The 24,792-nt window shown below is 47.7% G+C and overlaps 1 protein-coding gene across 1 annotated transcript; it reads right to left on the bottom strand.

Annotated features, from left to right (window-relative positions):
• Positions 1–10,207: 10,207 nt before the first annotated feature.
• NPY (neuropeptide Y) lies at positions 10,208–17,472 on the bottom strand. The gene is given in 4 exon segments (NM_001160286.1): positions 10,208–10,395; positions 12,023–12,103; positions 16,266–16,453; positions 17,392–17,472. Coding segments are annotated over 3 exon segments (294 nt in total). The 5' UTR covers positions 17,392–17,472; the 3' UTR covers positions 10,208–10,370.
• Positions 17,473–24,792: the final 7,320 nt, after the last annotated feature.

The following is a 24,792-nucleotide window of genomic DNA, read 5'->3' as shown; positions in this document are numbered from 1 at the left end:
TGGGTCAGGCTGAAGCCAGGAGGCAGGAGCTTCTTCTGGGTCCCCACATGGGTACAGGGGCCCAAGCACTTGACCCATCTTCCACCGCTTCGCCAGGCCATTAGCAAGGAGCTAGTTCAGAAGTGGAGCAGCCAGGACCGAACCAGCACACATATGGGATTCTGGCACCACAGGTGGAGGCTTAATCTACTATACCATAGTGCTGGCCCCTAAAACAAATCTTTAAAAAAAAAATAGAGAGGATCTGAAGCCAACCTATCCCTTCCATTAGCGTTCCTCTCCGATCCCACTCCCATGCATATCAACTCAGACCTGGATACTCAATCTGAGATAACTATAAATGCTTACTCTCAGATGGATAGCCAAGCAGCACCCCCCTCCCGCCCCCGCCCCAGACAATGACAGCAGAATTCCAACTGAGACTTGCTTAGGCATCTTTAGGCACTCTTTATTCTAGGAATACCGTGTAGTTAACAATGACCTTGACATCCACAAAAGCGAGGAGCTATCTGTTCAACAACTGCCATTCACTAAGCTCTCATTCAAATAACACTACCCACTTCTTCTGACACTAGTGGAAGTTATTCAACCTCCCCTGTTCTCTGATAGCACTTACTTTATGCTTTGGTTTAAACATCGATCATGATCTGCCTTGTATTATACTGACGTACACACATGTCTATCGCTTCATGAATTGCTAGGTATTTAAGAGCAAGGAACATCTCGCCCATCTTTCTATCACCGCTAGGCTCTAGCAGAGTACCTGTCACAGAGAGAGGACTCAATGAATTTTTCAGGAATTGCTAACATCCTCAGGACTCCAGGAACCCATCAGAAATCAGTTGGTTCCGTTTCAGCCCGGTCCATAATCCGGTGTTAGGAAGAATGACTGTATTAAATGCATTCTGCCAAGCTTGCTTACTGTTGCATGTAATTACCCAAACCAGTTAATTTAGTCGGTTGCTCTGGTTTGAAAGACTTGGCAATGAAAGAAAGAAGGCAAGTGTTAGAATAAGTAAAACTGAAGTTTTGCCGGGCAGCCTTCCACTTTTGAAAACCCGTTTGATTGGTGCTCTGCTCTCACGAAGAACTTTGCCAGGTTGCTCACCAAGCACTGCATCTCTTCGGGTTCCTCTGGGGTCACTCCGAGCTTTCAGAATCAATTCCAGAACGAACGAGCTCTGGCTAAGTACCTACTATGTGCTGAGCACAGACCAGCATCCCCTGTTTCCACAACTGCAAAGACTTTCAGTCGCATTAGAATGAGTTTAAATGGAGAGCTGTTACTTAGCACGTTAAAAAAACGAGACGAGATGACACGTACGACTAATTATGTCGTTCTATTCAGATTTTAAAGGCAGGGAAAAAAGATTCTGTATGATTTCACACCATGTTAATTGTTATAATAGACAGAAAAAAAAGGCTATAATTCAGTTGTGACAATTTCATAATCCTCTTACCCAGAACCACAAAAAAAGAACATTCTTCAGGAACACCTGAGTCAAAAGGTTCTTTTCCTCTGTGGTGTTTGTTTAGTTCTAATGACATGTAACTGATTCCAGTGTTCTGCTTGGAGGGGGAAATAACCTTTTTCTATTGCATTCATAATAATAAGCAGCCTATAAGCACAATGCTTCTGCATGCAAAAGACAGAGAAGAGCGGGTTAATTGCCATCCTGTTTACGTCTCTGTCATCAGTTGTGCTTGCAGTCAGCTCGTGGGTGCCATTCATTTCTCCTTCACCCAACGGAAGCCCTGCACCACGTGAAGAGAGCCCAAGCCAATGCCGGTTTTTTCTTTCTCCTTGTATCTGTTCCTGTGTCCTGACCCTGGGGAGGCAGGGGAAAGAGCCTACAAGATGTTAAGGCAGCTAAAATATTTCAAGAGAAACTGTGAGTTTCCTCATTCTCAAATTAGGTGGCAGAGCCAACCTTGCAACCTTTATTCTCTGAATGTCTCAGTGTGTCAAGAAGGTCATGGTCATGAGATCGCAGGCTGAGGAGCCTCACTCTGATTTGGATGGATGTGAGGTGTTAGTGGAGGGGCCCTATATTAGAGCTGAATCTGTAGAAAGAGAACGAGGTATGGGGGAAAAGAGAGAGACAGAGAGAGAGCGAGCAGAGCTGTGGATCACTATGGAATTTGATTTCATCTCAAATAGGTGGTTCCCCTTTAAAACAGTACCCAAGTCACAGTCAAATTCAAGTATAGAGGAGCTGGTGTTATGGCACAGAGAGTGAAATGGCTCCTTGCAATGCAGGCATCCCATATAGGAGTGCCTCTGCCAGTGCCAGCTACTCTGCTTAACATTCAGCTTCCTGCTAAGGCACCTGGGAAGACAGCGGAAGATGGCTCAAGTACTTGGGGCCCTGCCACCCACATGGGAGATTCAGATGGAGTTCCTGGCTCCTGGATTCAGCCTTGCCCAGTCCTGGCTTTTTTTTTTTTTTTTTTTTTTGACAGCTAGAATTAGTGAGAGAGACAGAGAGAAAGGTCTTCCCTTTGTTGGTTCACTCCCCAAATGGCCTCTACAGCCGGCGCTGTGACAATCCGAAACCAGGAGCCAGGTGTCTCCTCCGGGTCTCCCATGCAGGTGCAGGGGTCCAAGCACTTGGGCCATCCTCCACTGCCTTCCTGGGCCACAGCAGAGAGCTGGACTGGAAGAGGAGCGATCGGGACTAGAACCCAGCACCCCGGTGGAGGATTAACCAAGTGAGCCATGGCGCCTGCCCCCAGTCCTGGCTTTTGCAACCACCTGGGGAGTGAACCAGCAAATGGAAGATATTTCTCTCTCTCTCTTCCTCTCTTTCACTCTCTTCCTCTCTGTCTCTCTCTGTCTCCATCATTCAGCCTTTTAAACTAATACATAATTTTTTTTAAAAAAAATCAAGTATGGGAATCAAGAATAATTTAAGAAGTAATCAAGGTCAGGCATATTGTCTTGCAGTTGAGATGCTACTTGAAACACATCCCATATCAGAATGTATGGGTTTGCGTATCAGCTCTGCTCCCAATTCCAGCTTCCTTGTTTCTTTTTTATAAGATTTATTTATTTATTTGGAAGGCAGAGCAACAGGGGAGGTAGAGACAGAGACAGAGAGTGAGAGTGAGAGTGAGAGCATGAGAACGAGAGAGCAAGAGAGAGAGAATCTTCCATCTGCTGGTTCACTCCCCAAACGGCCCCAACAGCCAGGACTAGGTTAGGCTGAAGCCAGAATCCAAGTGCATTAGCAGGAAGCTGTATCAGAAGCAGAGCAGCGCACTTTGAACTGGACTCAGAGATGGGATGCCCTGTGGGTGACGCTGTGGTGTAGCAGGTAAAGCTGCTGCCTATGGCGCCGGCATTCCGTATGGGCGCCGGTTTAATTCCTGGCTGCTCCACTTCCAATCCAGCACTCTGCTATGGCCTGGGATAGCAGTGGACGATGGCCCAAGTGCTTGGGCCCCTGCATCCATGTGGGAGACCTGGAAGGAGCTCCTGGCTCCTGGCTTTGGATTGGCGCAACTCCAGCTGTAGCGACCATTTGGAGAGTGAACCAGTGGATGGAAGACCCACCCCCTCGCCTCTGCCTCTGTAACTGTTCTTCAAATAAATAAATATATCTTAAAAAAAAGAAAAGTAAGGGGAAGCCAGCATCACAAGTAGGCGCTTATCCTGCCGTGTCACAACACCAGCATCTCCAGTTTCCGTCTAATGGACTCCTTGGGAGGCAGTAGATGACACTCAAGCAGCCGGATCCTTGCCACTCATGTGGGAGACTGGATTGAGTGCCCAGCTCCTGGTTTGAGCTTGGCTCGGCTTCAGCTGTGGCAGGCAGTCGGGGGAGTAAACCAGCATATGGGAGCTCTGTCTGTGTGTCTTTCTGCTTCTCAGATAAAACAAATAAGGTGAAATTTTTGAAAAGTAATCAAAATGTCCACTGCTCTCTCTTATAAGCATGTCCTCCAGCTCTTATGAGTTCTTCAACCGGCCATTGCTGTCCGCCCCTCAAACCTCAGATCAAGCACCTCTGTCCTGCCCTGCACCTGTACAGCCCTGGCCTGGGGTGAGCGCCCCACACAGTCCTCCTCACACAGTGTGCCCACTTCTTGGTCGACATGGAGGAGGCATCTCTGGCCCAGCCATGGGGCATGCCGGCCTGGAGCACAGGGAATCGGAAGGGCCTGCAAGGTGTCCAGGTTGTCACCAAGCCCTTGGCCTGTCACCTGTCTCCTGCTCACAAGAGGGGGGCAACCACTCTGATTCATCAGGCCCACGTGGCACTGATGGACAGGGGCAGCATGCATTCACCTGTACACCCCTTCTTGTTCCATCCCTGCTCCATGTGCCAGGCTGGCCCTTCCTGTCTCTGGGACTTGTAGATTAAATGGATCTGGGAGCCTGCCCCTCCCAGCCAGGAGCACCCTGGAGGCCCGGCTCCACCTGTCGTCCTGACCCAGCCTACCTGCATTCGGCTTTGTTGGGTGACTGCCCATCTTGCACTTGGTCCCTTACTTGGGAGTTGGTTCTCATCGATACAGCTCTTTGTCAGGAAGCTGCAAGAGGAGGCAGGCAGAGTGGGAAGTTTTCATCCCTTAACTACGTCTCAATTGTTAGGGACTGAAGAAGACTTGGCTCCCCAGACTCCCGTGGGCGTTTAAACCCCAAAGTCCACGTGAATGGTGAATGGATGGATGCAGACTTGATCCAGTTAGTGGTGTCTGTAGGTGAGCCCGGTGGGAGGTCTCCCGGTCACTGGGGGTGTGTCCTTATAAGGTCCTTCTGAGAGGGCTGGTTCTATAAGCCAGGCATGCTTCCTGTCTCTCTCTGCCTCTGGCTCCCCACATGATGGCGCCTCTACACCCACTCCACCACCGCCAGCCTCTGCCACACACCAGACTCGTGGGGCTGTCTGATCCTGAACTGTGAACCTTTGAACTGTAATCCAGAACAAACCACTTCTCTCCCAAGAACCACCTCTCGGGTGTTTCAGTGCAGCAGTGAAAAGCTAACACAGCAACCCTCTAACGCTTCATTTTTGCACTTCCAATGATGCACCGTCATGCTGTCTGCCTCATTAGATGGCAAATTCCCTGAGAAACTCTCAGCAATGTTTGTCTCCCATAGCTCGGTTCCATGTCCAATACCTGTTAGGGGCTCAAAAAGTGTTCAGAGAATGAACGGAGTTGGCCGTTCGTGGACCTGCTTCATGGATCTGCCTCGTTTCTGTAAGCTGTGCCTGAGCCCCTCGTGCTGAGTCGAGTCTGTCTCCTCACACAGACCTCCCTGACCCCAGCTCCAGGCTCAGGCTCACTGAGAAGCCACTTCCAGCCGGTTCTGCCCATGCTCGCTGCCTTTCCTAAACCCTCCTTGCACAGTCTAGGCTGTCTCAGCCGTGCCAGAGGCACACTCTGAACAAGATCATAAGCAACCTGGTTTCAACCCACTTCTCCTGGACGCCGTCACCAGAGGGGGCATCATTTGCAAGGGGAGGAGCTGCTAGCCGGCCCACTACCTGCAATGACCTAAGGAAGTCCCTTCCTTTTCCCAGGCCTCAGTTTCCCTATCTGTGAAATCGAGACGATGCTCATGTGCTTGACCACAACAAAAACACAATGACATCTGCAAGAAAAGTTCTCGCATGGTTTTTATGTTGCTCATGGGCACCTCATTATTGAAAGATGAATTGCTCTTGCTATAACTCTGGCAAGCGTTATTATTATTATTGTCTTGTTTTTGCAATAACAGGTGGGTGATCCAGTGCCTTTAAACCTATTCCGAGCCAGTCAGCAGACAGCGTCCGGTGGGGCAAAGTTTACAAGGAGAGGAGCTCCTGACTAACCCATCACCTTGCATGAGGTGAGAAATGTTGTAGGAAATCTCTTGATGCAATTTTGTATCTTTGAACACTTCACTGTCATCATATCCCTTAAAGTTAATTTTTGTCTAGTAAGGGTTTATAATCCAACACAGAAATCACTAAACCCTTCATCCTTCATCTCCCTTATATTACTCATTTACAACACTATCTTCACTTGAATTTTGATCCCAGTGGAGATTTATATGGAGAGGCACACATTATTACCCCCATCTCATGGGTGAGAGCTCAGTAGTTTAATGCATGTGAAAGCCAGACAGCTGGAAATTCATGGAGTCAGGACCGTAGGACTCACATGGGGGAAAGGCCCAGTCCTGTTTCTAGAAAGATGAAGTGTACAGGCAGGGGGATCAGGACTTGGCTACACATGTATTGTGGGCCCAGGCACTTCTAGGCATTTAGGTTTGATGGATTAAGAGACGACAGTCATTGTTCTTACCTTTCAATGATGCACACACATTGTTCCTATGGGAACACCACAGGACCGTGAGGTCTGTACAGTGATGAACATTTAGCCTGTGTTGTCAGAAGGGTCTTTGGGTCCTTTTTCTTTGCATATTAACCTTAAAAAAAGAAACATCTTCAAATATACTAGGTTAACGAAAACTGATATTGTGTGACAATACATTGTGACTTATTTGACCTTTTAAGATATTTTTTAAAGATTTATTTATTTATTTGCAAGTCAGAGTTGCACAGAGAGAGGAGAGGCAGAGAGAGAGAGAGAAAGAGAGGTCTCGCATCTGCTGGTTCACTCCCCAATTGTCAGCAACAGCTGGAACTGTGCCGATCTGAAGCCAGGAGTCAGGAGCTTCTTCCAAGTCTCTCATACGGGTGCAGGAGCCCAAGCACTTGGGCCATCTTCTACTGCTTTCCCAGGCCATAGCAGAGAGCTGGATCAGAAGAGGAGCAGCTGGGACTAGGACTGGCGCCCTTCTGGGATGCTGGCGCTTCAGGCCAGGGTGTTAACCTGCTGCGCCACAGCGCTGGCCCTGACCTTTTAAGATTTTTTTTTTTTTTTTTTTTTTGACAGGCAGAGTGGACAGTGAGAGAGAGAGACAGAGAGAGAAAGGTCTTCCTTTTGCCGTTGGTTCACCCTCCAATGGCCGCCGCTGCAGCCGGCGCACCGCGCTGATCCTGGCAGGAGCCAGGAGCCAGGTGCTTTTCCTGGTCTCCCATGGGGTGCAGGGCCCAAGCACCTGGGCCATCCTCCACTGCACTCCCTGGCCATAGCAGAGAGCTGGCCTGGAAGAGGGGCAACCGGGACAGAATCCGGCGCCCCAACCGGGACTAGAACCCGGTGTGCCGGCGCCGCAAGGTGGAGGATTAGCCTATTGAGCCACAGCGCCGGCTCAAGCCCTTTTAAGATTTTTTAAAAAAAACATTTTACGGCCGGCGCCGCGGCTCACTAGGCTAATCCTCCGCCTAGTGGCGCCAGCACACCGGGTTCTAGTCCTGGTCGGGGCGCCGGATTCTGTCCCGGTTGCCCCTCTTCCAGGCCAGCCCTCTGCTGTGGCCAGGGAGTGCAGTGGAGGATGGCCCAAGTGCTTGGGCCCTGCACCCCATGGGAGACCAGGAAAAGCACCTGGCTCCTGGCTCCTGCCATCGGATCAGCGTGGTGCGCTGGCCGCAGCGCGCTGGCCGCAGCGGCCATTGGAGGGTGAACCAACGGCAAAAAGGAAGACCTTTCTCTCTGTCTCTCTCTCTCATTGTCCACTCTGCCTGTCAAAAAAAAAAAAAATTTTACATGTTAGTATTTAGCTCAAAAAAGGAGGTAAAATAGGGAATTTATGGAAATCACAGAACATTTTATCTCAGTTTTATCAAATAAAATTATATATTGGAGTATCACTGACTTCACTGACTGAAAAACATTAGGATTCTCTATGTACAGAGCATATTGCATACGCAGAAATTTCAGAAAGTTCATGGAGGAGCAGGCATTTGGTGCTGCAGTTAAAACACCACTTGAGACCCCTGTACCCCACATCTGAGTGCCTGGGTTCCAGTCCCAGCTCTGGTCCTGACCCCAGCTTTCTGCCGATGTGCACCCTGGGAGGCGGGAGTGATAACTCAAGTGCTTGGGCTCCTGCCACCCGCATGGGAGACCTGCATTGTCTTCTGGTTTGGGCCTGGCCTAGTCTCATTTGGAGCTTCAAGTAATGGATAGAAAAATCTATGTTTGACTCTTTCTCTCCTCCTTTCACATAAATAAATTTTTAAGAAAATTTGGGGCTGGTGTTCTTGTATAATAAGTTAAACCCTGGCCTGCAACACTGGCATCCCATGTGGCTCCACTTCCCATCCATCTCCATGCTAATGTGCCCAGGAAAACAACGGAGGATGACCCAGGTGCTTGAGCTCCTGCACCCACGTGGGAGACCTGGATGAAACTCCAGGCTTTAGTCTGGCCCAGCCCTGTCCATTGTGGCCATTGGGCGGTGAACCAATGGATGGAAGATTCTGTCTCTCTTACTCTTTCTTTCAAATAAATAAAAATAAAATCTAAAAAAAAGTTTTAAGTTCATGGAAAAGAGAACTAAACAATGTTTACTTTGGTACAAAAATGTTTGAAGCCCACAGTTTTTTCATAGTACGTATTTTTTCATGGACCTTTCAAAGGTTGCTCGTCCCTCTAAAATTGCCTGTCCTGATGCTCAGTCATGCACTGCATAATCTACACAAGACTCCCATAAAACCCCTCCTGCTAGTGACGTCCGTGAGCACACTCTGTCAGAACCCGAGGGAAACTGCCGAACAGCGCATTTCTCAGGACGTGTCTCCCTCATTAAATGACGCCTGAGATATTCATGTTTTTATAAGCAATTTTAAGATGTCACATAAAAATATGTGTGTGCATTTATATGGTGTGGCAGAATGGAAGATGAGACCCTTTTTTTCAAATTTAGAAATCATATGTAATAATTTAATAACATTCATTTTACGTTTTTATAAATATTTTATTTATTTGAGAGGCAGACTTAGAGAGAGAGAGAGATGGCCAGAGCTGGGCCGATCCCAAACTAGCAGCGTCCTCCGGGTTCCCAATATGGGGTGCAGAGGCCCAAGTGTTGGGGCCATTCTCCACTGCCCTCCCAGACCACAGCAGAGAGCTGGATGGGAAGTGGAGCAGCGGGGACTAGAACCAGCGCCCATGTGGGATGCCAGCCCCACAGGTGGAAGCTCAGGCCACTAAGCCACAGCGCCAGGCCCTATAACATTCATCTTAAACTGAGCCCATACAAATAAAAGGAGTCTTTAGAAAGTTCATGGAGTCTACAGCCAACCCACCCTGAATGCACCTGATCTCCATCTGAAAAGTTCATGGAAAATGCGTATTATGAAAATAACATGTGTAGATTTCAAAATCTTTTTGTACCAAATAAACTTATTTTTTAATTCTATTTTTGAAGTACTCTCACAGGTACTTGAAGGAGGGGGACATTTCATAACCTTTAGCTAAAATAATTAATCTGCCTCTTGTAGTGTGAAGAAGTGATCTTCCTACACAGTGCAATTCTAACTCGAGTTTTTGTTTTTTGTTTTTTGTTTTTGACAGGCAGAGTGGACAGTGAGAGAGAGAGAGACAGAGAGAAAGGTCTTCCTTTTGCCATTGGTTCACCCCCCAGTGGCCGCAGCGGATCCAAAGCCAGGAGCCAGGTGCTTCTCCTGGTCTCCCATGTGGGTGCAGGGCCCAAGGACCTGGGCCATCCTCCACTGCACTCCCAGGCCACAGCAGAGAGCTGGACAGGAAGAGGAGCAACCAGGACAGAATCTGGCACCCTGACCGGGACTAGAACCTGCAGTGCCGGCACCGCAGGCAGAGGATTAGCCTATTGAGCTTGAGTTTTAAGAGTAGTTACCTAAATCAATGTCTGGACCTCAGCTGTTTGGGAGGACAGCCTCAAAACCATGTGGCTATTTTATTTAAAGCTCTTTAGACCTAAATAAAATGCAAAATTCAGCTCCATTAGGGCCCATAGCAGACATTTGCTGGAAAAGTCTGTTTCAGTCCCTTCTGCTGACCTCATTGATTAACAAGGTTACAACGGATCCCAGGTGAATGGGGAGAAAGTTGGGAAAATCTTCCCAGATTAACATTCCCTTGACCAATGTCTCCAAACACTTCTCTGTGTTACACACACATGCACACACACACACACACACAAGCACATTCATACCAGCTATGTCTTGGTCATCCTAAATTATTCTATCTTTATATCTTCCATAGTCACTGCTCGACTATCAGCAAAACGAACCCTGAATCTGCTCCTTGGGGGAGATTATAATTCAATGACTAACTTATTTTCACTTTGCAATGACAGATTTTTCATTGAGAAAGGCACAGGTCTGAATGCAAGGGACTTTATTGAAACGCACATATATTCAGTGAGAACAATGGAAAAGACTGCAGACGGCTGCATGCACTGGTCGGATGGGCAGACTGTAGTTTTACGGGATGAAACACGGGTTGAAAATAGGAGAGCGCTGGAGAGTACATTTCGTTTCCCATCACCACATGGAAGGGTCTTCAAGCCTGCAAAACATAATAGCACAGAGTCTAAGAGCAGCTTCCCCGGGAGGTTGGCTAGAGTGAGGCTTTCTGTTCTGAGCTCCGCAAGTCTGGAGAAGCCTCCGGTAGGCGCTCTGAATGGGAGGCTGTGCAGCTGTCAGAACCCGAGACAGCAGCTCGGGGAGAAAATACTCAGTTCCCCCTCCTGATAGGGGAGCTCAGGCAGCTCTCAGGGGGCGGATTTAAAGGGCTTTGTGCATATCAAGGCAAGGCCTCCAAAGCTCAGAACAACAGGAGTCACATGGAGCTGCAACAAGAAAGCTACTGTTGGCAACTCTGCACGCGCTTGGTTGTTTTCCTGCAAGTCTCTAAGTAGGAAGATGCTAGTTATTACACCATAAAGAGCCCTTTGAAATAACAGAGCAGCGTCACAGGCAACTCCAAGGCTGGCCAGTCTTGTCTCCTAACTACACATGCTTGAGGCTGTCCATCAGGGTATAGTTAACTTTACGTCATGCATGATCTGTTTGATTTGGGGCTACCAAACCAAACCCAACCCAACAGCAAATAGGCTGGTTAGCCATTCTGGATTGTTATTTTTCCAACCCTAAGTAGACATGGCTTGATTTTTTTTCCCTTGGCAGATATCACAGGCAAGTCAACAAAATGTATTTCCCGGTATTAAAAACATCCCTTATGAATTTTCCACCTGCCTCTCTTGCCTTTTGCTTGTGTAAGTTGGGGCTGGTAACTCTGGGGCCAAGAGCACTGGCCTTTGATTCCATTTCAAATCATTGCTTCCCTTGGAGAAAACAAATGTGACCGCTCAGTACTTGTACCCCTCGCTGTGGCTGGCCACTTTGCAGGGGAACTGAGGGAGGGTGTGGGGGAAGAGTGCGTCCCAGCCAGTCAGCCTGTAGGTTCTCTAGAAAGGATCTCAACAGCCACACTCCCTCCAGTCCCACTCACTGAGCAAGTGTTCTAGTGACCCCTTCTGGGGAACTTGGTTCTTGACAGCAGAGAGCTCTGGATTTAAGGCAGTCAAGGGGCCATAGCCAAGACGGGACTCCATACCATACCATATATTGTGATCTTACTGTGGATAGAGGCAGGAGGCAGGGGCAAAGACAGAAAACCTGGGAGTGGGGGGTTACAAAAATGGAGGAAAACCAGGCTTCTTTTCGGCAGCACTGCTTGTCCAGGGGGAGCCAGAGAATCCTCACCCGACATCCATCACTTAGACACTTTCTCAAGACAATGCCATGCTCCAAGAAAAGCCTCGTGCTACAGACAAGCTCCTAAGACTAACACATCACTCAACAGTGATTCATCGAGTGTTCCTTTGTTGCTGAACTAAACCATGGCAGAAGTGATCAGAAGCACCAGGACACCTGGCCCCTCCCCAGAATGTGAGAACGCTAAAGGTCACCCCAGCTAAAGACGGGCAGATGGTCATTTCCACTTAGAGCTGGGAATGGGCCAGGTTAGAGATTTGCCAGTGAGCACCCGAGAAGAAAGGTCTCCCCAAACTGGCGCTCTTTCCCCATTTCTGCCTGAATCTCTGGGAGACCCCACCCCAATACCTCCGACTCCCCTCACTGCCCGGCACCTCAAGTTCTACAATGATGTCCCCATCACTGCCTTGTCCTACCTGGTTCTGGGAACATTTTCTGTGTTTTCTCTCATCAGGAGGTCTGAAATCAGTGTCTCAGGGCTGGATCGCTTCCCATATCTGAAAAAGGGGGGAGATGAACAATCTTTTGAAGCCATTTTGGAATAGCCACATAAACCTTGGGGAAAAGACGAGATAATCGCCCACTTGGGGGATTCAATCTAAGTTGTTTTCAGTTGTTTATCTGCTAACTAGATCTATGTGTATGAGGCTTATATTATCAGAAACATTACCATGATATGAATTCAAATTACATATATTTAAAATTTGCTTAAAGACTTAATACTTTAGTAGACAATTTAAACCCAATCGAAATTTTTAGTTAAATCCTTGCCCTTTTTTAAAAAAAAAAAAAAAGATTTTATTTATTTATTTGAAAGAGTTACACAGAAAGAGAAGAGGCAGATTGAGAGAGAGAGAGAAGTCCTCCACCTGATGATGGTTCACTCCCCAATTGGCCACAACAGTCAGAACTGCGCCAATCAGAACCCAGGAGCCAGGAGCTTCTTCCAGGTCTCCCACACAGGTGCAGGGGCCCAAGGACTTGGGCCATCTTCTACTGCTTTCCCAGGCCGTAGCAGAGAGCTGGATCGGAAGTGGAACAGCCGGGTCTCAAACCGGCACCCATATGGGATGCCAGCGCTTCAGGCCGGGAAGTTAACCCACTGGGCCACAGTGCCGGCCCCAAATCCTTGCCTTTTCATACTACCACAAATAATACATTTATGGGTACACTTTGATAATTAGGGGACAGGAAACAAAAATAAACTGGAAGTCTGACTTAAAAGTTTCCATAACGAATTGATTGGCTCCAGTGCTCACCACACACAGCAGCTTAGATCTTACTAGGAGACGAGATAATATTTCAGAAAGCATCCTAGGAAAAATAAAACAAAACTAAGACCCGCCCTGTCTCTGAAACTCCATTTTCTCATTTGTAAAGATAAAATCATAAGCCCTGCTTAAACCAGAGTCTTTGCGAAATCCAATGTGAGATGTGGGTCACAGTGCTGGAAAAGTGGCAAAATGATTCCTGCTGTCCAAATGCATCCACCTCATAGGCACAGGCATCCTGGGTCCCTTATGTGCCACATTTATGAGGCGACCAAAACCCACAGGCCTTCTGGATGCTGCGATTTCATCCCTCTCTGTAAGCAAAAGGGAATCCTACAGGGCCATGAATGTGTGTGTTCTCCTGCAGCAGGAGAAAGCGGCAACCGATGCCTGCAAGGCTGCTTTTACCTGGGAGGCTAATCTAGGCCACCTGCCCCAGCACACTGGGAAAGGGGGCTACCGAGTCTATACTAAACTGTGGTTTTTCAAGAGGCTAATTTCCTCTTTCTTAGGAAAAGCAGGGACCACCGGCAGTTGCTTTGTTTGCAAATCAAAAATCAACCTGGTGTGGATGACTACTAGGTGCCACAGTGGAATGCCAGCCAGGCCAAGCATAGTTAAATTTGACTTTGTGGTGAGATCTCCTATCTCAGCTGCTTTGCTGGTACCCCAGGGCTGCACTTCAGGCTCCTCCCACCCCTCTTCCTCTCGCCCATCCTTTGTAAGATTTCCTCAAGGATTTTCTGGAGCTGCTGCTCACACTTAGGTATTCTGTCCATGCACTGATTTTACTTATCTTAAAACTCTTGGCCAACCTGGGTTCATTTATCTCTATCACGCTCCAGTGAGCTAAAGAACTGCCAACTATTTTCTCCAATGTACTAGTAAAGGATCTAAATAGTAAGATTTACAGCCAGCCAGCCCCACCCCAGGAATGCACTGTTCATGCCTCTTCTCTCTCTAATTAACTCTGGGCTGCCCTCGTCTCTAAGAAGCTTTCCTTTCAAAGATTCCCAGACCTGGCTGCACCTTAGAACCACCTGGGGAGCTTTCAAACTACAACAGTCCAGGCCCCACCCCCAGTGGCCCAACTTAATTGGTCAGGGAGGAGTCCCTATATTGAGAAAGCTCCCCAGGCGATTCTACCGTGCAGCAGGATGGAGGGCCACAAACCTGCAGCTGGGCTTCTCAGCCGTGGCATGACTGACATTTGGAGCTCTGGTAGGACCAGTCTGGGCCACTGCCGGATGTGTAGCAGAGTCCCTGGCTACCACCCATGACATTCCAGTAGCACCCACATCTTACTTGGGACAACCAAAAATGTCCAGACATTGTCAAATGTCCCGAAGTGCATAAAATCACTCCCAGCGAAGAACTAATCCATGGAACTACAGAAGCAACGAGCGGTAGATGCAGAATAAACTATGCAGCTTTCAGAAACAATGAACCAGGGATATACACAGCACAGGAAAATAACTGAAAGACGTCAGCAGGTAGAAAAAGGAAGAAAGACAATGATTTTAGAAGACCCTTTTTACCAACTTAAAACTCACAGATGACTGAAATTTTCAAAAGCACCTACAAATGATCTTCAGAAAGTTCATGGAAGATGCTTATTATTTTAAATCTATGCATGGATTTCTTTTCTTTTTACACCAATGTAAGTTTAATTCCATTTTCTTCTGTGAACTTTTGGAAATACCCTCATCCATGTGAACGTGAGTGGGAAGCCAATGAGTGCAGAATGAAGAGGATGGAGTTGGGTTGTGAGTCTCCGATGGTTTCTAAGAAGGAATTACCTGGAGATGAGACAGGAAACTCGGCCCCAGGGACCCATGCGCTTCTATCCAATACTACCTACTCCCTGGGAAATTCAAGTCCTCCCCTCTCCTTATTTTTTCCCTCACACTGACTGTTGATGGTGGGGACAATATCCAGGTAAATTCATTAGCAGGGCTCCTATTCTGTTTTTAAAGGAGCTTTCCTAAAATGTCCTCGATTTCATGATCTGAATGGAGATAATCATACTCACTTTCAAGCTTTGAGGTGAAGACTGGGTGATATATTGCCTGGGAGAATATTTATGAAATGATAAAGCTTCATACCAGTCATCTTTGCAAAAAAGAAAATTATGCTATACTAACTCATTAAGCAATAAATGTTTTTCTAGAAAAAAACAGTTAATATAGTTTTATTTGTACAAGTTCTTATCTCTGTTTTCTATAGCAGCATAAGCAAGCATTTCATTTTCTGGGAAGCAAATTAGGATACAAAGCTTTGCTTTTTGTTAATTAAAGTGATCATATTTCAAAGCATCACAAACCAATGCTGCTTAATTCAGGCATTTTGCATGTTTGCTGATGCTATGTAAACTGGAGCTTTATCAAAAGCTTTTCAGGATGTCATGCACCTCTTTGATGAACAGAAAAAAAGGAAACTTTGTTTTAGGAGCATAAATTCTTTGCTATCTGGAGCCTTTCCAGCTACTCCCTGACTTGTAAATAGTGAAAATAAGTCAATGAACAAAAAAATCAAAAATACCTTAGGACACACGATTTGAAAGTGTTTCATAGCACAAATGCATAGCAAGGGCTCATTCAGCTCATTTGATCTCAGTAATTAAGATAAGTTATTCAATAATTTAGAACTAAGATGAACCAGTTTTAGAAACACATGGTAACTCTTGGATTATCTGTAAAATAGTTTGGATTTGATTTTCCCTTCGATCTTCAGTGTTGAGACTGAAAACGTAGGGCTTCATTTTGGCTCTCGAGGGCTGTTGGTATGAAGTGGACACTCAGATACCATGTCACCCCTAGGGTCCTCCCAGAGATACCTGATTACAGGTGAGCACTCTCTTTGCAGAACTCATCTGCCATACAACGGGCAAAGTCTGTCAGCTTTTTCCATGTTACCTCTCTCATTGTTGACACTGGGATTTTCAAGTATGGGAATAAGACTGCAATTATTCTAAAGACAAAAGACAACTGTTAAAGAAACACACGACTGTAACTATCTTTCCAGCAACTGTCCTTCCACTCCTTCTGGGCAGGGTGGGAGGACCGGGAGGACCCCTTGATTTTGTTTGGTGGTTCTGCTTTCCCCACTTACTCTCCCCTCTCCCTGCAGCCCTGCCCCAGAGCACCTCTGCCCCTTGCACTTTGCCATGGAGGTTTCTAGACTGGCCCCTAACTGCACGGAAAAACAAGTTGGGAAAGGGGCGGCTGGAAGGACATAGCCTGGAGCCTGAGATCCTGACCCAGGGGACAGACCCACCTAGAGCTGAGTGGTGCCTGATTCTGTCCTGCCCCGGGACAGAGCCAAGAAAAGGGAACGCGCCCTGTCCCCTGAGACCTCGGTGCTCTGAGCATGCTGGCTGCGCACCCACCTCTGCCTGGTGATGAGGTTGATGTAGTGTCGCAGCGCTGAGTAGTATCTGGCCATGTCCTCTGCCGGCGCGTCCTCGCCCGGGTTGTCCGGCTTGGAGGGGTATGCCTCGGCCAGCGCGCCCAGGCATACAAGCAGGGACAGGGCGAGGGTCAGTCCCGACAGCCCCAGTCGCTTGTTCCCGAGCATCTGTGGGCACAGAAGTACAGTGGAGAGGCTTAGGGGTCGGGGGATCCTAGGACACACGCCCCACACTTGCCTCCTCTGCCTGCCATGCTCCTCTCGGCACCACCACCCACGACCCCCAATCCACTCCCGGTCCAGGCTCGGCGATGGAACCTGAGTTTGAGGAGCACCACGCCCCGGGCTCAGGGCGCCGCCGGCGCTGGCCGGGACCCTCTGCTCTGCAAGCCAACTCCGTGCGACTTTGTTGCAAGTGCCAGGGGCCAAGTGTCCCGTTCACTCCAGACACTTTCTAAACTGGGTTGGAAGCGCTCTTGCTAAGGCTAAGGAACGACGGCGTTCTCTTCTCCAAACCTTCGTCAGTGGAGAGAACTTTTCTTTGTTACTGGCTGCAGGGTGGAAAGTGACGCTGGGGTCTTTGGGGTGACGATCTAGGGCCTCCACTGACAGCGACTGGCTGCCTCCGGGAAGGAGGAAAGACAGCGACTCCCGGGGCCAGCCAGTCCCAGTTCAGCCCCCAGGGAGTTCAGGTCCAGGGAGGCGCAGAGCACGAGGCTCCGAGCGCGGGAGTCCACATTCCCGGGCGCCGCCGAGAAACCTCCCTCCTCCCTCTGGGCTTCCAGGCGACGACCCCCAAAAGGCCGGCAGGTGCTCTCGGATGGGGATCCCGCGTCCTCCTTCCATTTCCTCCCAAAGATCACTCCGAGGGACTGCCCGGCCAGGAGGGCACGGGGCAAGGGCGGGTGGGCGATCGGAGGGGTCCGAAGGCACAAGTGGAACTGGGCAGGCGCGGAGCTGGCAGAGCCTGGCGCGCAGAGGCTGGGAGCGGGGCGCGACCCTCCCAGGGTTCCAAGGTTCCGCGGGGAGCGAGACGGCGCCCGTGGCAAGTTCACCGGTGCCCGCCTGGCTTCCCACCCCCCATCCAGACGGGTCGTGGCACTCACTGTGGCTGACGGGCGAGCTGGGCGGCTAGGGCTCTGCTGTCGGGCGCGCCTCTCCGAGGGGTGAGAGCCGGCGGATGGGGTGCAGAAAGCGGGTCGCCACTCGGCTTTTATGCAGCTCCCTCGCCTCAGCAGGAGGGGCCGCGGGCGATCACGCTTGGGTGACTCCCACCCGCCACTTCCCGCCCCCGAGTGGCGGGGGGAAGAGGGCTGGAGTCGCAGCAGCGCCCGCACGAGTGTTGTCTATGGGAGCCACCCACGCTGCAACTCTCCCGCCTCGGGCTTTGCCTGGAGACCCGGGCCGGGGGTCAGAGCGCGCTGGACAACGCCAAAGCCAAGTGCGAGCCCTCGTGCTGCTGCTGCCGCGGCGGCGGCGGCGGCGCCCAAAGCGGCTTTTCTCGCCCCGTCCAGTCCTGCGGAGGAGCGTCTTTGTCCCCGGCCTCCCGCATGACAGCCGGCGCACTACCGGGCGCTGGCCCGAAGGTACCCGGACCCTCCCCTCGATGGAGCTCCTCCAGGACCCACCCAGGACCCTCAGTCGGCACAGCTGCACCCTCGGGCGGCACAGCTGCGCGCGTTCGCAGGGAAAGGCAACCGTGCGCACGGGTTTTTCCTGTGCTTGGAGCAGGTCGCAGGCGGCCGCCTCCTGTCCCCAACTCGAAGATCCCAAATTCGCCCGCCACGAGCTCAGAGCGGGCTCCCAAGACTTGAGCCTCTTTTCGCGGCTGGTTTTTCTGAAAGATCAACCCTCCCCAGTTGCTCGTCCCAAAGCAGCCAGCCTGGCTGGGTGGCGTCCTGAAAGAGTGAGGGAGACACCACTCCCGGGTCGGAGTACGCCGCGCCCACGTTCCCGGGTTTGCCGCGTCCGGAGACTCGCTGTCCCAAGTGGCGACAGCTGAGCGAGGAGCGGCTTCTCCCCTCTCTGCGAGTCCTTGTAGAGTCCGAAGTACCTGGTTGATTTGAAAAGGCAGCTTCTGATAGAAACGAAGCAGGTTAACAGCCGATCGACATTAGTTTGCGCTCCCTGTTACACCTGTTAAGCGACTGTCAAAGCGACAAGAAACTTAACAGAGGGACCAGGGAGTCTGAAGTTCCCTAGAAGTCGAAATCTTTCTAGATAAAATGGCATGCTGGGAAAGCAAAGCGCCAAGTTACTCAACTTGTGCAGATGACAAGATTTCTGCCAAACTGACATTTTGCTTTTGTGCTGTCCCGACAGCATCGATTTACATACCGATTGCTGGGCGGCCAGCAGTCCAGCATGTGAGTGTGTGTGTATGTGTGTGTGTGTGCAGGTGTGCGCGCATGTGTGAACACATTGTAATTCTGAGGACCCACATCCTCAGACACATGCCCGGGACACAAATATCAGGGCTCTCAGAGGGGCTGCTGGGTGCTTGCTTTATGTCTTTGGTGAAAGAGCAAAACAGTGGCCTTAGAGCCTTTGACAAGGGGTGCGCCCCCTTGTCAACAAAATAGTAGTGTTCTCAGAGCATATCCGGGATTCAGCTAAAAGGTACAGCAGCACTGAACTGAATGCTAGGGGAAATGTTCCCAAGGATGTACTGCGCTCTGGGGGAGGGGCACTCTGGAGAGGAGAAGTCCAGCCTGGGATGATGTCATGGGCACTGAGAATAGGAACTTGTTCCCGGGATCTGGCTTCTGAAAAATAAAAAGCAGGGAGCAATGTGTCCTGCAGGTGTGTACAGCCAGATCCACTTTCTCTGCAGTCTACGTCACGGCTCTGGCCTTGGGCTCTGACTCTCTGTCTCTCTGTCTCCCTCCCTCTCTTTTTCTCTCTCTCTCCCTCTCTCTTGGCACTTTGGTCCCTCAGTTGCCGCCTCTCTTTCCTGTAACGACTTCTACCCTCCCTCAGCTTAAACACTTGCTGGGGTTTGTTCCATGAAAGAAACAAAGCAAAGCCAAACTCGCAAAACGTACCAAAAAAAAAAAAAAAAAACCCAACTGTCACTCAACCAGGCTTCTCCTTCCAGCTCCTCAGCCATTTCTCTTCTTTGTTTCAAAGTGTAGTGTGTGTATTTATTTATTTATGTGTTGGTCCTTAACAGCTTTATTGAATAGCACTGATATTTTAAGTTGCAAGTGTTCAAAGTCTTCAATGGGATGCATCCCCATGTACAGATACACACTCATGAAGCTATCAGCCTCATCCAATGAATACATGCATCAGCCCTCAGGTTTCCTCATGTACCTTTTGCAGTTCCTCCCTCCTGCCTCTCCCTGGCCGCCCTGCCCATTGATCTGCTTTCTGCCCGTGTAGATTGGCTTGCATGTTCTAGAATTGTCTATAAATATAAGCCCACAGTATATATTCTTTGTCTGCCTTCTTCCAATCAGCATCATTCTTCCAGACATTCCTCCCTCATGTTGGGACAGATATCAGTACGATTCTTTTTATTACTGGGAAGGATTCCTTTGATAAAATACCTTATTCTTTTTTTTTTTTTTTTTTTTTTTTTTTTTGGACAGGCAGAATTAGACAGTGAGAGAGACAGAGAGAAAGGTCTTCCTTGGGTTGGTTGGTTCAACTCCCAGATAGCTGCTACGGCCGGCTCGCTGTGCTGATCCGAAGCAGGAGCCAGGTGCTTCCTCCTGGTCTCCCATGCGGGTGCAGGGCTCACGCACTTGGACCATCCTCCACTGCCTTCCCGGGCCACAGCAGAGAGCTAGACTGGAAGAGGAGCAACCAGGACAGAACCGGCACCCCAAATGGGACTAGAACCCAGAGTACCGGCAGACGATTAGCCTAGTGAGCTGCGGCACCGGCCAAAATACCTTATTCTTAAAAGTCTGTCCAACTCCTCATGAGCTTTGGGCTGTTCCCAGTCGGGACTATCATAGACAAAGCTATGAGGGCATTCGTTTACAAGTTTCTGTATAGACATTAACTTGGGAAAACTCTTTAGGGACCTCCGGGACTCGGTCATTTGGTGAATGTGTGTCATCTCACAGTCTGTGCTGCACTGTTTCTGCTCCTCTCCTTTTTTCCCACCGAGTCTGAATGGTTCCTAGGGCTAATTCATTGCATTTGCTGGTGCTTTCTTCTGCATGATCTGATCACTATCAGTCCTAGCCGTGTATTTTGTATGCTTGATCATATTCCGTCACCCCTGGGATTTCCCTTCAGAGCTTCTTGATATCTCCCATGTCTCAACATGCGCAGTCTTCAGTCCAGCATCTTGAATATACATGAGTATAACGTCTGCACTATTTCTATTACCTGTGTCATTTCTGTGTTACTTAGGATTGATGTCTCTCCATGTTAATTCTCGTATTTCCCTAATTCTTTGTATGACTCAGTTTTTAACAGGATATCAGATGTTGATTTTTACTCAGCTGTTTATTGAATATTTTTATATGTAGTAACTATTTTTGAGTGTTGTTCTAGGACAGGCTTTAAAAATTAAAAGAAATATTTTCATGTTTTTAGGTCTTGCATTTCAGTTTTCTGAGGTTGGAGCAGAGGTGCCTTTAGAATAGGTTTAATTTTCCTTCGCTTTTGAGTTAGGACCCTTTATCTTACTTTAAAACTTTATGCATGTATGTATTTACTTATTTGAGAGACGGACAGAGACAGAGAGATCTCCCATCTGCTGGTTCACTCCCCAGATGCCTACAATAGCCAGGCCTGGACTGAGTCTTCCATATGGCAGGGACCCAAGTACTTGAGCCAACACCCGCTGCCTCACAGGGTCTGCATTCTAGAATGGAGAGAGAAGCCAAGACTCGGATCCAGACACTTCGATATGGGGTATGGGTGTCCCAGCCAGCATCTCAACATGTGCCCTGCCTTCTTACTTCAGCTGGTACCTGACGCCCCCTGGACTGGACAGCTCCCCCCTCAGCTGCTGAGCAGGGACCAACCTGCAGCCTTTTGTGACCCTGGACTGTGCTCACTCTCATCTTCCATGTGGCTCCTTCCCCAGTCATCAGTGAGTTTCCCTCAGGTGCATGATTTGATCAGTGCGATCATATGAAGGCCAAAGTATGTCCAAACTCCTTAGCTGTAAAGGCCCCATGTATCTCCAGCCCTGCCTCCTTAGCTTATCTGAGATAAGCTTCTCCTTCCTCCCTATCGTCCTGTCCACTGGTCTTCTTTCTGCTTCTTAAATATGTCAGTCACCTTTCCCACTTGAGTCCTCACTGAGCTACGTCCTGTCTCTGGAATATTCTAGCAATTTAAAAAAAATTTACACATACTAATTGTATCAATTAATTGAATGCAATGTGATGACTCAATTGATGTGCAATGATCAAATACGGGTAATTAGCATGTTTCTCTCCTTAAACACTTGTCTTTTCTTTCTTGAAACTCCTTACCTGGACAAGACCTACACATTCTTCTAGTTTCGCCTTGAAATGCCACTGCCTCACGGAGGAGCCTCTGCTACAAGTCTTTTCAGGACTCTGAATTTCCCGCTAATTGCACATCACCACAGTTCAATTTTATATGTATTATTTAGTTTTGAATTGCTATTTGTTTAATATATATACATTTTAATATATGCTAATTCCATAAGAGATGGGACAAAGCATCGTTTATTTTTGTTTGTATCCCTGGTGTGATTCCTAGCACTCAATGGAGTCCCACTAAATACATGCTGATCAAAATAAAAATCTTTACAGAACTGAGGTTTAACAGAGTCTTAGATGGATCTGTTATAATTCAGGACAGGGACTGGTAAACTAAACCCTGCAGATCATCCCCTGGTTGCCAGGTTTTATAAATAAAGTTTTATTGTAACATAGACATGCTCATTCATGCACCTGTTGCTTATGGCTGCAATCTTGTTACAATGGCAAATCTGAGAAGAAGTTATAACAGGAACTCTGTGGTCCACAAAGTTGAAAATTTTTATTCTCTGGGTCTTAATGGAAAGGATGCTGGCCTCTGAGTTAGAACTTAAACATTTTAGCTAAATCACAAGTAAGCAAACATAATAAACAGCTTGCCAATCCTTGATTTGCCAAACCACTTCCTGCCCAGGGCCATGACACGGACTATTTTCTCTGACTGGAACGCCCTTCCTTCCCTTGATCTTTACTGCCAAATCCCCATTCACCTCTCGTGTTCCCCATGGTCCCTCAGTGTGGATTAGGCTCCTCTCCGTGTCACCTGTGTATGGTCCCACACTGCCCGAGAACTCCCTGAGAACTAGTATGTACATTCCATGCATCAATGTGGTCCCAATACATACCAGTAATGTCCAGCTCCTGGTGGGCGCTCAATAAACAATCTTTAAATGAAACTGAGACTTGATGTGTCACGTTATGCGAGGTTACTTCAAACAGTTTGTGGAAAATGAAATGAAACAGAGCATGCATTTTCCACCAGCATTTGGAAGACTCATCATACATAATTTGTAGTTGAAGTTGTTGAGGGTTTTAAAGTCCAACAAGTAGCTCCCAGCTCCCCTGTGGAAACTGGCAGAAGTCGGACACACAGAGCCCCACACACCAGCTTCAGCCCTAGTCAACCTGCCATCCTGGAGGGCATGATAGACCTGGAGCTCTACTGATGTTTTTAGAAGCAAACTCTTGCTTCCAACTTTTATTTTACCTTCTGCAAGCCTAATAAAGCACTGTTACATGCTTCAAGAATTAGTTTTCATTCTCATACATGCATCCCAACACCATCATTACGTAGCATCATTACGTAGCATTATTTTCTTCCAGGTCTTTGCCTCAAAATGACGTAAAAGAATAGCCACTATGGAAGCGTGGTAAAGAATAAGAAAATTGATGAAATTCTCTTCCTCAACACCATTTTTTTCTACAGCCCCAAGAAAGCTGAGAAAGCTTTGCAAATAATAATAAACGAAGCAGCATCATGTTGAATCGGGGCCTTTCTTATCAGAAATGGAATTAAGGAAACAGGATGAGACACAGAATGACGGTTTTGGTGTTAGAAAATCAAGGGAACAGTAAGGATGAAAAATTTACATTTTATAGTAACTTCAAAGACAGCATGTATATATTTTACCAAAGTTAAACAGAATTTAAGAAAGATAATGGGTGATAATCCAATAATTTTGTTTTTTAAAAAATCACCAGAGAATTATTTTCTCTTAGTAAGTTTACAGTATTCCCATTATATTGTGTAGCCTTAAAATTAATTTTAAAATAAGTAATGTGTATGAGAATTCAAAACCAGAAATACTTGTTTTAAAGATGCAATGAAAAAATTCATATCAACATTTGCCTCATTTCCTGCCTCCCATCCAGGAAGTCATTTTTATTAATTCCTGTGGATCATTTCAGATCTATTTTATGAAAATACAAGCAAAAACATATGTTTTTATACTTCTCCTTTTCTTATAAACAAAAAGAACGTACTGTACCAATTCTACAGCACCCTGATTGAATTACTTAATACCATACAAGGGTACTTCAAAAAGTTCATGGAAAAATGGAATTAAAAGAGATTTATTTGGGTACAAAAATTTTTTGAAACATATTTGTAGTTTTTCTTTGCCTTCAAAGAATTCATCTAATTTTGCACCAAAGCAAGCCTGTCCTTTAATTCCATTTTCAAAGTCCTTCACAAGTTCTTTTATTTCTCCTTTCCTTATGAACAAAAGGAAGACACTGTGCACGCTGTCCAGCATCTTGACTTTATTATGCAATACTCTTATCTCAGATGGTTTTCCATTTTTGAGCCTAAAAGTCATCCTCAAACTTTAAGGAACATAAACACTAAAACGTGGGGCAAGCATTTGGCCTAGTGGGTAAGATGCTGGGTAGAACACCCATGCCCCACATCGGAGTGCCTGGGGTCAGTTCCCAGCTCCTGACTCCAGCTTCCTGCTAAAGTGGACCCTGGGAGCCGATGGTTGTGGCTCAAGCAGTTGGGCTCCTGCCACCCACGTGGGAGACCTGGATTGCAACGCAGACTGCTGCAGGTAATTTTGGAGTAAACCAGTGGATGGAATCTCTCAGTCTTTCTCTATTAATTAAAAATTTTAAAAACATTCTTTAAATAGTTGGAAATGATGATATGAGTATTAGAATCTATCTACCATTCCCCTCTCTTCTTAGGTACTCTGGTTGAGTCCAATCTTTTGCTATTAACTACTGCTGACACAAATAACATGATAAATGTATCATTTCTCATAAGTACTGATATCCCTGTGGAAAGGTTCTACAGAAGTGGGTTGTGAGTTTGGAAGGTGCTTGCAACTCTTATGCATAGCTGTCCACTTGTCTCATAGAAGTGATTTACAAAGTCCCATCCCTCCGATCATGTCAGGGACATGTGTTCTCCCACGGCCTTGGCATCGCCATGGTCCCATGTTGGGACCCCCAAAGGGGAGTATTTCCAGGTGCTTTAGACTCTACTGCTTTTATGATAAGTGAGATTAAGCATCTTTTACTCATTTTTGC

The sequence above is a fragment of the Oryctolagus cuniculus genome, chromosome 16 (assembly GCF_051225735.1).
Source record: "Oryctolagus cuniculus isolate XC-2025 breed Fujian yellow rabbit chromosome 16, ASM5122573v1, whole genome shotgun sequence".
NCBI lineage: Eukaryota > Metazoa > Chordata > Mammalia > Lagomorpha > Leporidae > Oryctolagus > Oryctolagus cuniculus.
Note: the sequence above shows the minus strand (reverse complement) of the source record. Positions and strands in the feature narration are given on the sequence as shown.